The sequence below is a fragment of the Cavia porcellus genome, unplaced genomic scaffold (genome assembly GCF_034190915.1).
Source record: "Cavia porcellus strain 051 isolate PalLab524CR breed Dunkin Hartley unplaced genomic scaffold, mCavPor4.1 scaffold_17, whole genome shotgun sequence".
NCBI classification, from domain to species: Eukaryota; Metazoa; Chordata; class Mammalia; order Rodentia; family Caviidae; genus Cavia; species Cavia porcellus.
In genome coordinates, this window is record NW_026947500.1 from 40631973 (window position 1) to 40645361 (window position 13389).

General features: G+C 39.7%; 1 protein-coding gene across 3 annotated transcripts in view; it reads left to right on the forward strand.

Annotated features, from left to right (window-relative positions):
* The window catches only part of Ttc17 (tetratricopeptide repeat domain 17), a 98379-nt gene that overhangs the window by 56754 nt on the left and 28236 nt on the right, over positions 1-13389 (forward strand). For 2 of the 3 annotated variants that reach the window (XM_003465213.5, XM_005001559.4), the window contains exons 18-19: positions 8277-8536; positions 9266-9419. In XM_003465213.5, coding sequence (XP_003465261.3) covers positions 8277-8536; positions 9266-9419 — 414 coding nt within the window. Of the gene's footprint in view, positions 1-8276; positions 8537-9265; positions 9420-11928; positions 12523-13389 lie in introns of those variants that run through there. The other variant, XM_013147415.3, reaches the window with a different exon arrangement.

Consider the following 13389-nt stretch of genomic DNA (forward strand, 5'->3'; position numbering starts at 1 on the left):
TCACAAGCATTTACTTTATGCAGGTTTGTAAGTTGGAATCCAGTAAATGTCCACGTCTACAAACATAGACAGGACTAAGGCTTCAGGACTTAGAGGCCACTTGTTAATTAAAGTCCTCACAAGCACGTCCACATAGTATTTGCTCAGTGAACAACTACTGAATTTAAGAGAACCCTAACCTATTGCGTGTTAATTACTGAGGGAGTTCCTTTTGTTTTTCTTGGTTATCTTGAAGTTCTCTGTTTTTTCTCACTATATTGACTCAATTAGAAAAAGGAAAAATATGGAAGTTAAAACTCACGATTATTATTTTCCACCCAGAAGTGAATGTTTTACCTACCTTAGTCTGATTTAATCTAAGTCTTTTGTGCCTTCTGATTACTGGCTTGAAAATGTGTGCTATTGTTTATTACTAAATTGTAAGCAAATCTGCGGCTTTATAGTCTCACCTCAAATGAGATCACACTGCCATTTAAAGAGAACTCTTAGCTCCAGACAGCACGCACAAGGCCCTATGGTGGCAGAGTCCTAATTCGGAAGTCCTTAGTAGGGACATGTTCCCCCTATGATACCTATTAAAGGCAAAATGTGCCCTGCCATCCTCCCAGAACCGCCCTTGAGTACTCAAAGCCATCGGTACTACTCATCAAGATGGTCTGGAGGAAATGTTTTGGGTCAGATTTTAGAAGGAGGCCTTCGCTCGGCTGGTCATTTCTTAGACTGTCTGACTTTTGTCTTTCTTTACTGTCTACTTGTTTTGTTTTGACTCTAGCACCCATCTTTGTATCCTTTGCTCCCTAATACTCATCTCCCAGGACTCTTAGTGCTGAGTCTTAAGAGATACGGTCACTTTTCTAGCTCCTCTGATATTTTTCTACCTCTTAGTAGCATCCCTTGTTAAGTCACTGACTGACTTCCGCTTCTATCTCGGGCATCCTGACCTCAGTCTTTCCCTGGATGACCCATTCATTGCCTGTTCTCCAGTTCAGCTCCTTCCTCATGTTGAGTTGAATACAGCGTTTCATTTCTAGCTTTGCCTAACCAAGTTAGTCTTGTTGCCCCTCCATGTCATATCTGCTTACGTGCTTGAAGATGATTACTGTTCTTGTCCACCTTCCTCCATCTGTAGTGTCCTTTCAGCTAAATGTCTTCCTTTCTTTCAGCAAGTCATCTTATGTTATAGCTTTTATTTTATTTTATTTTTATTTATGTTGTGTTTTTTTTTTTTTTTTGAGACAAGGTCTTGATATATATTCCAGACTAGCTCTGAATGCACTGTGTAGCCCAGGCTATCCTTGAACTTGTGTTCCTCCTCCTAATTCAGCTTCTGCAGTGCAGGGATTGCAGATGTGCACCACCATACCCAGCCTATGATGACTTTTAATCTCATTATCGACTTTGAAGTCATCTCAGGAATTTTTCCGTATCATTCTAGCAAAAGTCTTTTCAATCCTGATTTTTGGTATAGTATATCAGCTGCTGTTCTCATCACTGGCAACACCCTTGGTTTCTTTGGTCTTTCTTGATTTAATGTGATTTGGCGTACTTTCACAAGTTTCCTGTTCTGTGAATTTACTCTGCTTCAGAAGGCTCTTTAACAGAGGTGCCAGGCTTAGACACCAACTTCCAGGTGCGTTTGGCTTGCTGCAGGATTGTGCTGATCTGCTCTGTATTTTAGGCAGGGCCACATCAGCTTATCTGCGTCTCTCAGCACTTTTCCTGGTACCCTGGATTAGATTTCATCCAAGTTAGAAACGTGAACTCATGCAAACTTACTGCAGCTTCACAATATTTATTTTCCTTCTTCTAGTGTGAAAATGGTACCTGGTATCTTAAGAAGACAAAATAAAAATAGAGATGTGGGTTTCAGTCTCTGTTTTTATTTTCTGTCATACCATCTGCTCCCCAGGCAGCAAGCCTGAGATTTACTTCTTTCATCAAATATAATTTAAACCTGGAAGCCAGTTCTTCTGCCAAACTAGAAGTCTGTTTCCCCAGCTGTAAAGGACCGTTTCTATGTAGGGCAGTATCTAGAGACATTTCCTCTATTCCTTCTAGTCAAGACCTTACATAGTTATGACATTCCATCCTTTGTTTATTAAATGATAAGTGATAAGTGCCTAAAATCCTTATTCTCTATCCTGTTGTGCTATCCTAACTATGTTGTCTTGGTAAATAGCATTCTGTGTTAACATTCAGATTATAACCTACATTCATATAGTAAAAAAAAAAAAAAAAAAAAAAAAAACCCATAGTTCGTATTAGACTTTAGAATCTTGAAATCATCTTTAAGCCTACCACATTTAGTTTTTTCTTCATACACCTCCCATTTCTCTCCTCTTCCCTTTAAAAAATTTTCTTTGTTTTAAGCCCACTTTCAGCTGTGAAACACCTTTCTAACTGAGCTCCTTGTCTTCTGTCCTCTTCTTTTACAATACTTCCCCCACCCAGTGTACCAACTGAATGCTCCTCTCACTCTGACCTGCAGCATTATCATGGCCTCATTTTTTTTTCTTTTTTTTGTCTTTTTCCTTTTTATCGGTACCAGGGATCAAACTCACGACCGCCTGCTTGCAAGGCAGGTGCTTATGCCGCTGAGCTAAATCCCCAGCCCCTCATGGCCTCATTTTATTATCCTGTTACTCTTCTGCATAAGAAACATGAGGCTCCCTATATAAGGCATCTTCTTCCTGACTTTCCCAGACATTCTAAATGTCTCCCACTGTTATAGTCAGGGATTGCAAGGAAAATAATTCAGGACACATAATGTAGTGTTGTTTATAATGGTCACCCTAAGAGTCAAATGCAAGAAGTCCAGGGAATCTGTCCACACACTAAAAACACAGAGAATGCAGCCAAGGAGCCCACAGCAGTGTCCTGCATCAGTCCCAAGTGAAGACCTATAGCCCAAGACAGTGCTTCCTACGAGTCCAGCTGGAGGCCTAGAGCCCATAACAATGACTCATGCAAGTCTGTCTCATGGATCTGTGCTGGGAAGGCCCAAAGGTCAGTTGCAGAAACTAGAAAGTCTATGCCAGAAGGGTGAAGGCTCTGTGCCAGTAGACTGAGGGTTCTGCACTGGACCCAAGAAGCGATGCTCAAAATAAGAATAAGAACTAGAGCTCCCCCAAAAAATACCTCAGTGACAATGAGGTCTTGATCTGCTCCAAGAATGAAAACTGCCAGATTCATATCACAAAGCCAGTATGACAAGCTTTTCCTGCAGATTGAACAGCACACATCTTCCCCTCCAGAGCAAAGAAGCAGTGCTCAAAGTAAGGAACAGAGATCTCCAAAACTGAACCACAGGCATTCTCAGTGACAAGGTTCCAAGTTCCTCCAGTGGTAAAAGCCAATTTCATATCCGAGAAGGCAGCATTACAAAGCTCCTCCAGGAGAACCAACAGCTCCAAACAACAATAGTGCTTAGGAAAAACCACAAGACTAGTCTCCCTGTCAGGCCTCTTTTTTGTGCTGGCATCTGCTCAAGTGGGCCACCTACACATAGCACCACACTGATTCAGTTCAGCTGGTCTTTAAGTTAACCACCAGTTTTTAATCTACCACAGTCCACTGCTGGTCAACTTGATAACCATACTTATTTCCTTAAACCATAGTCTCTAGTGGCAGATTTGTGAAAAATTAACATACCTTGGTCTATTCAGATTTATATTAACAATTACAATTACCTATATACAATTCTTAATGCACTCATTCTCACACCAAAAGCAAAATATTCAAAGGGTGACCAAAATTTAAGGTTAAAACACAGTACTTTGATTAACCTGATTACAAACATATATCTAAATACAACATTAAAATTGTGTTAAAACAACTATTACAATCGCAGTCCTTGCTTCCCATTAGCTTTTAACATGGCACGGCAAGACTGAAAAACAAGGATCTACTGCAGTTCAAATATACTCTTCCCTTCAAGTAAAACTTCAGTTCATTTTTCCATTGTCCTGTTCTTCTAAACAACCACATTCTCCTCCATGTCAACCTTGCAGCCCATAATTCCACTGAGCCTTCTATCTGGCCAAATGCTTCGAATTACTTTATTGGCTCTTTGCTCTAAATTTCCATCATAGATGTGGGCAAAAGCTCTCAGCAGTAACCATGCTACCATCTCAACAGTAGATTGCACTGAAATTTTTCTCTCACCCAAACAATATCTCTAAACACAAGCAAAATGCAGACCAACTTTCATCCAAGAAACAGTATACCACCTGGGGTCCAGCAACCAAAGCAATCCTTCTCAATAGAAGTTTCTTGAGCTTCATCCTAACTGGCAGCATTTCTATCAGTACTCTGATTGTCCAGGCTCCAATCAGAGTTTCCAGTATAGTTTACAGCATACAGGAGCTGTCTCTTTGGCCAGCCTCTTAAAAACGTTTCCAAATTAATTCCCAAGGCTCTTAGGCCACATGGCCAGGCAGCATCACAGCAGTAACCCCACTCTCCTGGTATCAGTTTTATTGTAGTCAAGGATTGCCAGGTAAACAATCATGTACAGGAAACATGATTTATAGTATTATTTGTAATGGTTACCCAAGGAATCAAATACAAAAACAGTGCAGGAAATCTGTCCACATGCTAAAGACCTAGAGAATCCAGCCAAAGGCTTGGATCCCATGGCAATATCCTGCATGAGTCCAGGTAAAGAGCTAGAGCCCGTGACAGTGCCCCCCAGAAGTTCAGCTGGAGGCCCAGAGCCCATGACAATGACTCATGCAAGTCTGTTTCATGGATCTGCACTGGGAAGGCCCAAAGGTCAGTGGCGGAAACTAGAACATCTATGCCAGAAGGGTGAAGGCTCTGTGCCAGTAGGCTGAGGGTTCTGTACTGGAGCCAAGAAGCAATGCTCAAAATAAGAAGCACGGCTTCCCTGAAAAGTACCACAGTCATCCCCAGCAACAATGAGGTCCCAAGCTGCTCTGAGGATAAAAACAGCCAAATTTGTATCAGGAAGCCAGTGTAAAAAGCTTCTGGAGATTGAACAGCACACATCTTCCCCTCCAGAGCCAGAAGCAGTGCTCAAAGTAAGGAACAGAGTCTCCAAAACTGAACCACAGCCATTCTTAGTGACAAGGTTCTAAGCTCCTCCGATGATAATGGCTGAGTTCATATTAGGGAAGCCAACATGACAAGCTTCTCCAGGAGAACCAAGAGCTCCAGACACCATCAGTGCTGGAGAATCCACAAGGCTACTCTTCCTCTCCAGGTCTCCTTTTTGTGCTGACAACTCTCCTCGGGTGGACCATGTACACTTAGCTGGTGTTTTAAGGTGACCACCAGTTTTTAACCCACCATACCCACCTTCTTTGAGAATCTTAGTTACTGCTATCCTCACATACACTCTTTGTTCTGATTAATTTGAAATCAGTAATGCCTTCATACAGTTCCTCCTTATCCCTGTATGTATGTAGCTGTGTGTGTACATGAGCTTGTGTATGCATGCTATTAAAAAAAATCCTCCCTGGCCTTGAGCCTACTCTGACTGTCCTAATCAGTATGAGAATCCTGACATGGGCCAAATTATTACTACCATGTTAGGAATCCCTGAACAAGCCAGAATTTGCCAGCTGAAGACTGTTGCCCTGGAATCACAGGTAACACTGTGAGCCATTAAGCTCCAGCTCTCAGGGTATCTGGGTGCAAGTTATAAAAGCAGGCTTTAAAAAAAAAAAATTGGTGCAGGGGATTAAAATCAGGGTCTTGGAACTGAGCTACATCTGAATCTCTCTCTCTCTGTCTCTCTCTGTCTCTCTCTCTCTCTCTCTCTCTCTCTCTCTCCACAACCCCAGACAGTTCTTGCCAAGTCACTAGGTTGACCTCGCTGAGCTCAAACTTGCTTTCTAACAGAAGCATTTTGTTTCTGTACTTTATCTACTTACATAAACAATTAAAGATAACTTTCATTGAGCATGTAATGTAAGGTGCCACCTTTAATGCAAAATAAACAACAAAATGTAATTGGTAAAGAACTTAGCAGAGGAAAGCATTGTTTTTCAGAACTCACAATTATCTGCCCTGAGCTCCCTCGTTATCTAAGCAGAGAGGGGAACCTGGAGGGTTGTGTGGCCTGCATGGGGTGATAAAGAAAACATGCTGCATTCTCAGGAGAGAGGATTTTTGCTATGTCATTGCACTGCGACACATCCATCAGAGTCTTTATATACTTGAGCAGCATAAATTTTATCTTAATAAACATTTTAGAAAAATATTATTCTAGTGTATTGATACTGCTTTTATCAGTCATTATGAAAATAGAAATCTTCATGTGGAATTAGGGTGGTTTGTTGTTGAAGAAATTGTTGTTCATGAAAGCATCATACCACAGTGATATATGTGCACCTATGTTTATAGCAGCACAATTTGTAATCGCCAGATCTTGGAAACAACCCAAGTGCCCATCAACTGAGGAATGGATAAAAAAGTTGTGGTATTTCTATACAATGGAGTATTATTCAGCTATAAAGAAGGATCACATTGAGATATTTATCAATAAATGGGCGCAGCTTGAGACCATACTCATTAGTGAAATAAATCAATCTCGCATGTGTGAATACCGAATAGTTTCCCTAATGTAAATAATGATTCAAATATATAAAAATATGTGGTAATCATGATTCCCCATTAGGTGGCCTTGAAGCCTTATAAAGTTTTCACTCATTAATTAGAAAGGCTTTATTCTGGGCTTCTTGATATGAAAATATTTGAAGCTAGAGTATATGAAGTTTTATCCAAATATTTCAAGGAAAAAGACACTATGGTAACTACTATTAAGTCAGGTTATAAGGTGGTGAAGTACTAGGTTGTTGAAACAGTCATGCTGTGACCTCTATTGTTATATTGTTATGTCCTGCTTTATCTCAATCTCCCCCTTATTGTTTCAAAAAAAATTATTTAGTCATTTCTTATGTTTGTCTTAATTAAAGAAAAAATTCAAAAAAATTAGGATATATAAATAGTAACTCTTTTCGATTTCCTATTAACTTGTTTTGAAGTCCTGTAGTACTCCCACGATCTTGTTTTGACTGATTAGACTCTGTTCCATTCTATATGATAGTATCAAGTTTGAAGAAATAGGCAACTACTTTGAAGACAATAAGATTCACTAAGATACCCATTCTGGTTTGACTATTGTCTTCTTTGGAAGTCCTGTAATGTTTACAATGCCTAAGTTTTATTGGTCTTGTTCTCTACTGTTTTGTCCAACATTATAATATCTAATAAGATAGACAATTCTTTTTAAGAAACAAGGGACAACGTTGATAACCATTGTTGATAAACTTGTACTCTGTTCTACACCATGTGCTATGTCTATCCTTGGTATTGACTGACAGCTTTGTTTTGCCATATTTGACTGTATTCTTCCCCCCCCCCAAAGAAAGTAATAAGCACTAAGGAGTAATAAAATCCAAGATGTGTAAATTTTGTTGTAAAAAAGAGAGGGAAAAAAAAAAAAAGAAAAAGAGCTCTAACGGATATAACAGCAAGTGTGTTTGGGAGTGTTAAATAGCTGACTTTATCAATGTTTTTGGAACATTGAACACAGCTGTTTGCAGTCTTCTTGTTTGAATGTCCACCTTGTGTTCTTTGATACTGTGATTTGAGGAACTATTTTCAAGAAGATAGTGTGTAATCTACTAGCAGGTGATTTCTTACTGTTATGTTGTTTTGTTTTGTTTTGTTTTGTTTTGTTTTGTTTTGTTTTGTTTTGTAGTTCTGTATTGCGTGTACCCTTACGCCGCATTGGTTTGTTTTGTGTTTTTCTCTTTTTCCTCTTAAATAAAAAAAAAAAAAAAATAAAAAAAAAAAAAGAAATTGTTGTTCAGTGTTCAGTTAAGGTAGGTAAGCCAACCATATCGGCCTGCTATGCAGCTGTCATATTTCTTGACACTAGAATAAAGTTTGAAGAATCCCACGTGTTAAGTTACATACCCATAGTAAACTTCATCTTTATCATCTGGACGTGAATCTTCTCTCAAAAAATAAACATAGCACAGCTGTTTCCATCTTCACTAGAGACATACTCTGTGAATGCTTACCCTTTGTCTACTGCCATCGTTCTTAGCCAGGCTTTTGACCAAAGCTGCATGACAGAAATGATGCACCATTAGGGATTTTGAAGATAATGATGGCATTTTTCTGAAGGTAGGCTACAAAAATGCCCCAAAGTAGGACAGTCTTCGTAGAAGCACGGTTAGAGTTGCACAGTACTTGAGTGAGCTATGTGGAGCTGTTGTAATATGCTGACCCTTGAATTTCAGCTACAGTGGTCGAAGAAAGCAATGGTTCTGATGAAATGGAGAACTCAGATGAAACAAAGATGTCAGAAGAGATACTGGCTTTGGTGGATGAATTCCAACAGGCGTGGCCCCTGGAAGGCTTTGGGGGAGGCCTAGAGATGAAGGGGAGGCGTCTAGACTTACAGGGGATTCGGGTCTTGAAGAAAGGTCCCCAGGATGGAGTGGCCAGAAGCTCTTGCTATGGAGACTGCAGAAGCGAAGACGACGAAGCAACAGAATGGGTAAGAGTTCGCCAGTGCAGCCCTTGAAGGACTGTAGCCTGAGTCTTTGCGAGGGCTCCTACTGTGCAAAGGCTGAAGTTTTTGTGTAGTTTGTGCCCCTACTTACTCCACAGTACAGGACAGTCTTCACACTGGAGCTGTGCTCGGGCAGCTCTTCACACTGCTCAGACCGGCTCTTCGGGGAGGCAGGAGGATGGGATGGGTGTAAAGCTGTGGTCAGAGCCTGCAGACCTAGAACTGCCCAGGTCGGAGATCTCACTTTTCAGTGTCTGCTCTGTACTCTCTAAGGACTGGTGATTTTGTTCATTTTGTTAATCATTTTTTAGTTAGACCTGTAAGAATTCAGCTTACTAGAGTGCAGTGACCTTTAGTGTCAGCACTGGGGAGCCCAGGGCAGGAAGATTGCTTAAGACCAGGGTAGGCAACTTAGTGAGATCCTATCTCAATTTAAAAAAAAAAAAAGGAAAACAGTGAAATGTAAGGAGAGATCTTAACTCTAGCACAAGCCTGAGATTTTTCCTTTTCAAACTATATATTTTAGAATTTAGTGGATACATAATAGTTATACATAATCATGGAATACATTGATATTTCAAGTATACCGTGTGCCGTGATCAGAGCAGTAAGTTGTTTATCCATCTGGGTTATTCTGGAAGCCGCTGGTATCCGCAGTAAGTGACCAATCTGATCATCAGTGTCATTTGTCCCTAACATGTTTCTGTTTCACAGATCACATTCCAGGTCAAACGAGTTAAGAAACCCAAAGGAGAGCATAAGAAAACTCCTGGGAAAAAGGTAGAATCGAACCAAGCAGAAAATGGACCCCGTTACCAAGCAAACCTGGAGATCACCGGCCCAAAGGTGGCATCTCCAGGGCCACAGGGTAAATTCTAGTGTTAGGATGCCAGTTTCTTCCCTTAGATTTCACTCTTATTTCTCCGCAAGATGTCTTGTGCCTTAGAACAGTTCAAATGAGAAGGTGAAAGGCAGAACTGGGCATTGGTATAAAACGTTCCTGTTGACATTTACTTGACTTTTTGAACCACTGGCTCTTTGGCTTGTACTCTTTAACACTTAAAGCTTAAATACCCTGTTCTTTCTAATACAAGAACCCGTTGTAATATGTATAAAAGTGTGAGTGGGGGCAGGTTCCCTGCCTTCAACCAATAGGTTGGCCATCTACTTTTCTGTTCCTGGTTTTTCTTACCTATAAAACAGGAAAAATGATCACATGTACACTAGAAGATGGCAGTGAGGACCGTGTACATGAAGTGCTTTATGCACTGGGCGCATCGGCCTCAGTAAATACTGTCTAGGATGTGTCTGTGCACCACATACCTCCTTTAAATATTGGATAAATGTTTAGAGCTCTTTCCCAGAAAAAAACCCATTACCTCAAAGTTTAATGTGTATTTTGAAGCACTCAGTTATCCTGAAGCTCATCTGCAGCCCCAAATTAAGGCCAGCACCCTGAATGCAGTAGACTTTTACTTCCAACAGTTAAATTGTGGTGATAGAATTCCTTTTTTAAAAAAATGTTGTATTCTTTTACAAGGATACTTATATTGTCCTTTTAAAATGAAATTTCAGTTCATTAAAATGTCTTGTTTAGTTACCAAAGCTGAGAGCAGAAGGCACAAAATAAAATAAAAAGAAAATCAGCTTGGCTAGATTTCAAAGTGAGCTCGTAAAAAATTCTGAGGGCACCAAGAAGGGTATTTGGTCTGACTAGCGGTTAAAAAAAAAAAAAACTTGAATTAGTCGGCCTACTGAGGAAGCTGGCATTTGTTAACAAATCACAAGAAAGAAACTTCCCTCTTTTAGGTCTGTCTCTGTCTCAGTGAAACTGTTCTCAAATTGTAAAACACAGAAATGAAAAATTGCTGGATTAAACATTGGATGTAACAAGTCATGATGGAAGGAAATTTAGATGAATATTTGTATGCGCTTCAGGTGGAGAATTTTCAAAGGCAAAGAAAGAAATACAGGCCAGGGATTTAGCTCAGTGGCAAGTACGAGGTTATAAGTTCGATCTCTAGTACCACAAAAATAAATAAATAAATGAAAAACAATAAAATTCTGGCAGTAGAAAACACCACAGAATAAAAAGATAATGGACTGATAGACTTAATGTGGTCTATATGTATATAGATATATAAATAAAAAATACTGATATCATTTAAAGAGCAGTACCTACAGCTCAGTATGAAAACTATAATATCTTAATGAAATTTGTAACATATTACACACATATGTGGTACTGAAGATGTGAAAGAGTTTTAGCGTACTAGCAATCAGGAATGCAGACATGAAGAGTGAGTTACCATTTCTGCTTCTTACATTTTCAATTTTGTAACACGTGGTGAGAATTAATAAAATGAACTTTGGGGTAGTTTGACAAGATACATCAGAAAATTTAAAAATATCTAGTAATTCTGCTTGTACTAATTTAGCCTAAATAAATCACCTTGTAGTTGCCAAAGATGTAAATACAAAGATATTGATCATGGAGTCACCATAGTAAAAGATTATAAACAACCTTAATACTTAATTGCCTAAAAAATAACAGCAGGTCAGTGCTGCATACTATGCAACCAACGTACATTAAGTGAGCAAAAGCAATTTATAAAATGGAGACTATTCCAGTTCTTATTCTGTGATAAATATGCTGTTTTGTCAGTTACATTTTTTTTACATTTTTATACCTTTTTATTGAGATACAATTGATTGTGTCTTATATAATGGCTGATAGGCTTTTTTCTATCTTAAATTATATGTTATCTATATCTCACCATTAATGATGTCTTAGATTTGATGAAATATTTGATTCACTATAATAAGCAAATCAAGAAGGAAATCATTATGATGTTATAAGTGATCAACCCTGGGAGCTGAAAAAGCTGTAGGTAATTTTTATTTTTTTTTTCTCTGTGGGTTTTCCATTTTCGAAATAATCTACAGTAATTCTGTATTGTGGTTTATAAACAAAAACTAGAACTGTCTGATAATAGTGAAATTTAAAATCATGTATGGTTGAAGTGATAAGCACTTCAGCAGTTGAAGGGAGACTCAGGTTGGTGGGTGCAAGCAGGGCATCAAATGTCCTTGCAATGGAGATCACAGACCCACTGGCTATCATTCAAGTGAAAACGTCAAAGCTTGGAGGAGATGGAAAAATTCTAGAGAGGCTCACTATCCCAATTTCTAAATATGGATTCTGTCCCTGTCACCTAGTGAGCTTTCTAGTAAATCCGGACAAAGTTCTAAACCTAATTAGTAAACGGATAGATCATGAGCCTGCAGGGGAAGAATGGAGATCATTAAGAGCCATTAGAGATTTATTAAGAACTAATAATAATGCTTAACTAATTTCATTTCCTTTTTTTGGTTAGGGCTGCTAGACTGGAAGACCAGGGAAGTGCCATAGACATAATGTAACTGGATTTCAGCAAGGCATTTAACAGAGCCTCTTGATATCCTTGTGAACAAGATGGAGAGATGTGGGTTCGAAGTTTCCCATTGCCTCCAGGAAAAAGCACAGACTTCCTAGTGTGGTGCACAAGACCCTTTACAGCCCGGCCTCTCTGCCCTTCGGCACCACTCTGAACATCCGTGCTCTTATTTACATCTGTGCCTTTGCACATCTGTTCCCTCTGCCTGGAATGCCCTTATGCCACCTCCGCGTCTAAGATAGCACTCATCCTTAGACTTCAAACTCCAGTGCCATCTCTTCCTTGTACCTTCGAGCAGAATCAGTTGCGCTTTCCTCGGTGCAATTGTTTTATTCCTTCATTCCAGCTCTGACCCTACAGTATCCCAATGATCTGTTATGTTTACCCTCCTCACTAGACTGTGAGCTCAAGGGCAGGCTGTCGCACTCTTCCTGTCTGTACCCCCAGTGTTGTCCGCAATCCCCAGCCCCTTATGATTGGTGCTCAATAAATAACTTTTCAAATGAATTTCTTAAATATAAAAGAGGAGAATAAGCTTTGTGAAATGTATGATTCATTTAGAGTGATTAATTGAAAGTTAATTTGAAAGTCTTCCAAACTGTTCTATTGTATAAAAATCTCAATCTCACTTTTTGTTAGTAAATTCCCCAAGGATAAAAAGTGCTATACAGAAGTGAATTTCCCCTTCTTGCCCTTTCTATTCTGTTCCTTCAGAAGACCCCGTCCCAGATAAGGTTCCATTCTTAGGAATCACACTCAGTGATGAACCTGGACCCAAAAAGTTATGCATGAAAAAGATACCAATAAATAGAACTGTAAAAGTCCCTGAATAGCGTTAAGTAGCGTGGTGATTGGGAGTGTGAATGTGAGTGTCCTACAAGGTGGGTCTGGATTCCAGGTCTGCTGCCACCTACTGGCCAGCTGACTTTGGGCAAGTCAGTTAACCTCTCTGCACCTTGTTTCATCATCTGAGACGTGAAGATAAAACCTGCCTCATGAGGTTACAAATGAAAACCACTTAAGCATAGGACCCAGACACACAATAAATGCTCTTAAAAGTGAATGGTAACCATTGGTTATCATTATTTCCTCCCTGATGCTTGGTTTTATAGCAGCGGTCCTCTACTAGAGGTGATTCTGCCCCAGAGGAGAACCAGCAGTGTCACCTGGGTTGTCAAGATGGGGGCAGGGCTGAGTAGAGGCCAGGGAAGCTGTGAATGCCCTTCAGGGGCAAATCGTGATACACCTCACTGTCCACAGGTCCTGGTTGAGGAGCCCTGCTTTAGAGACACATATTTGCACAGGGTTAAGGTTGGCCTTATAAAATCAGGATGTAGACAGTTAAAATTGAAGAATATCATACCCCTTTGTATTTCATATTGATCAATCTTAAAGGATCTA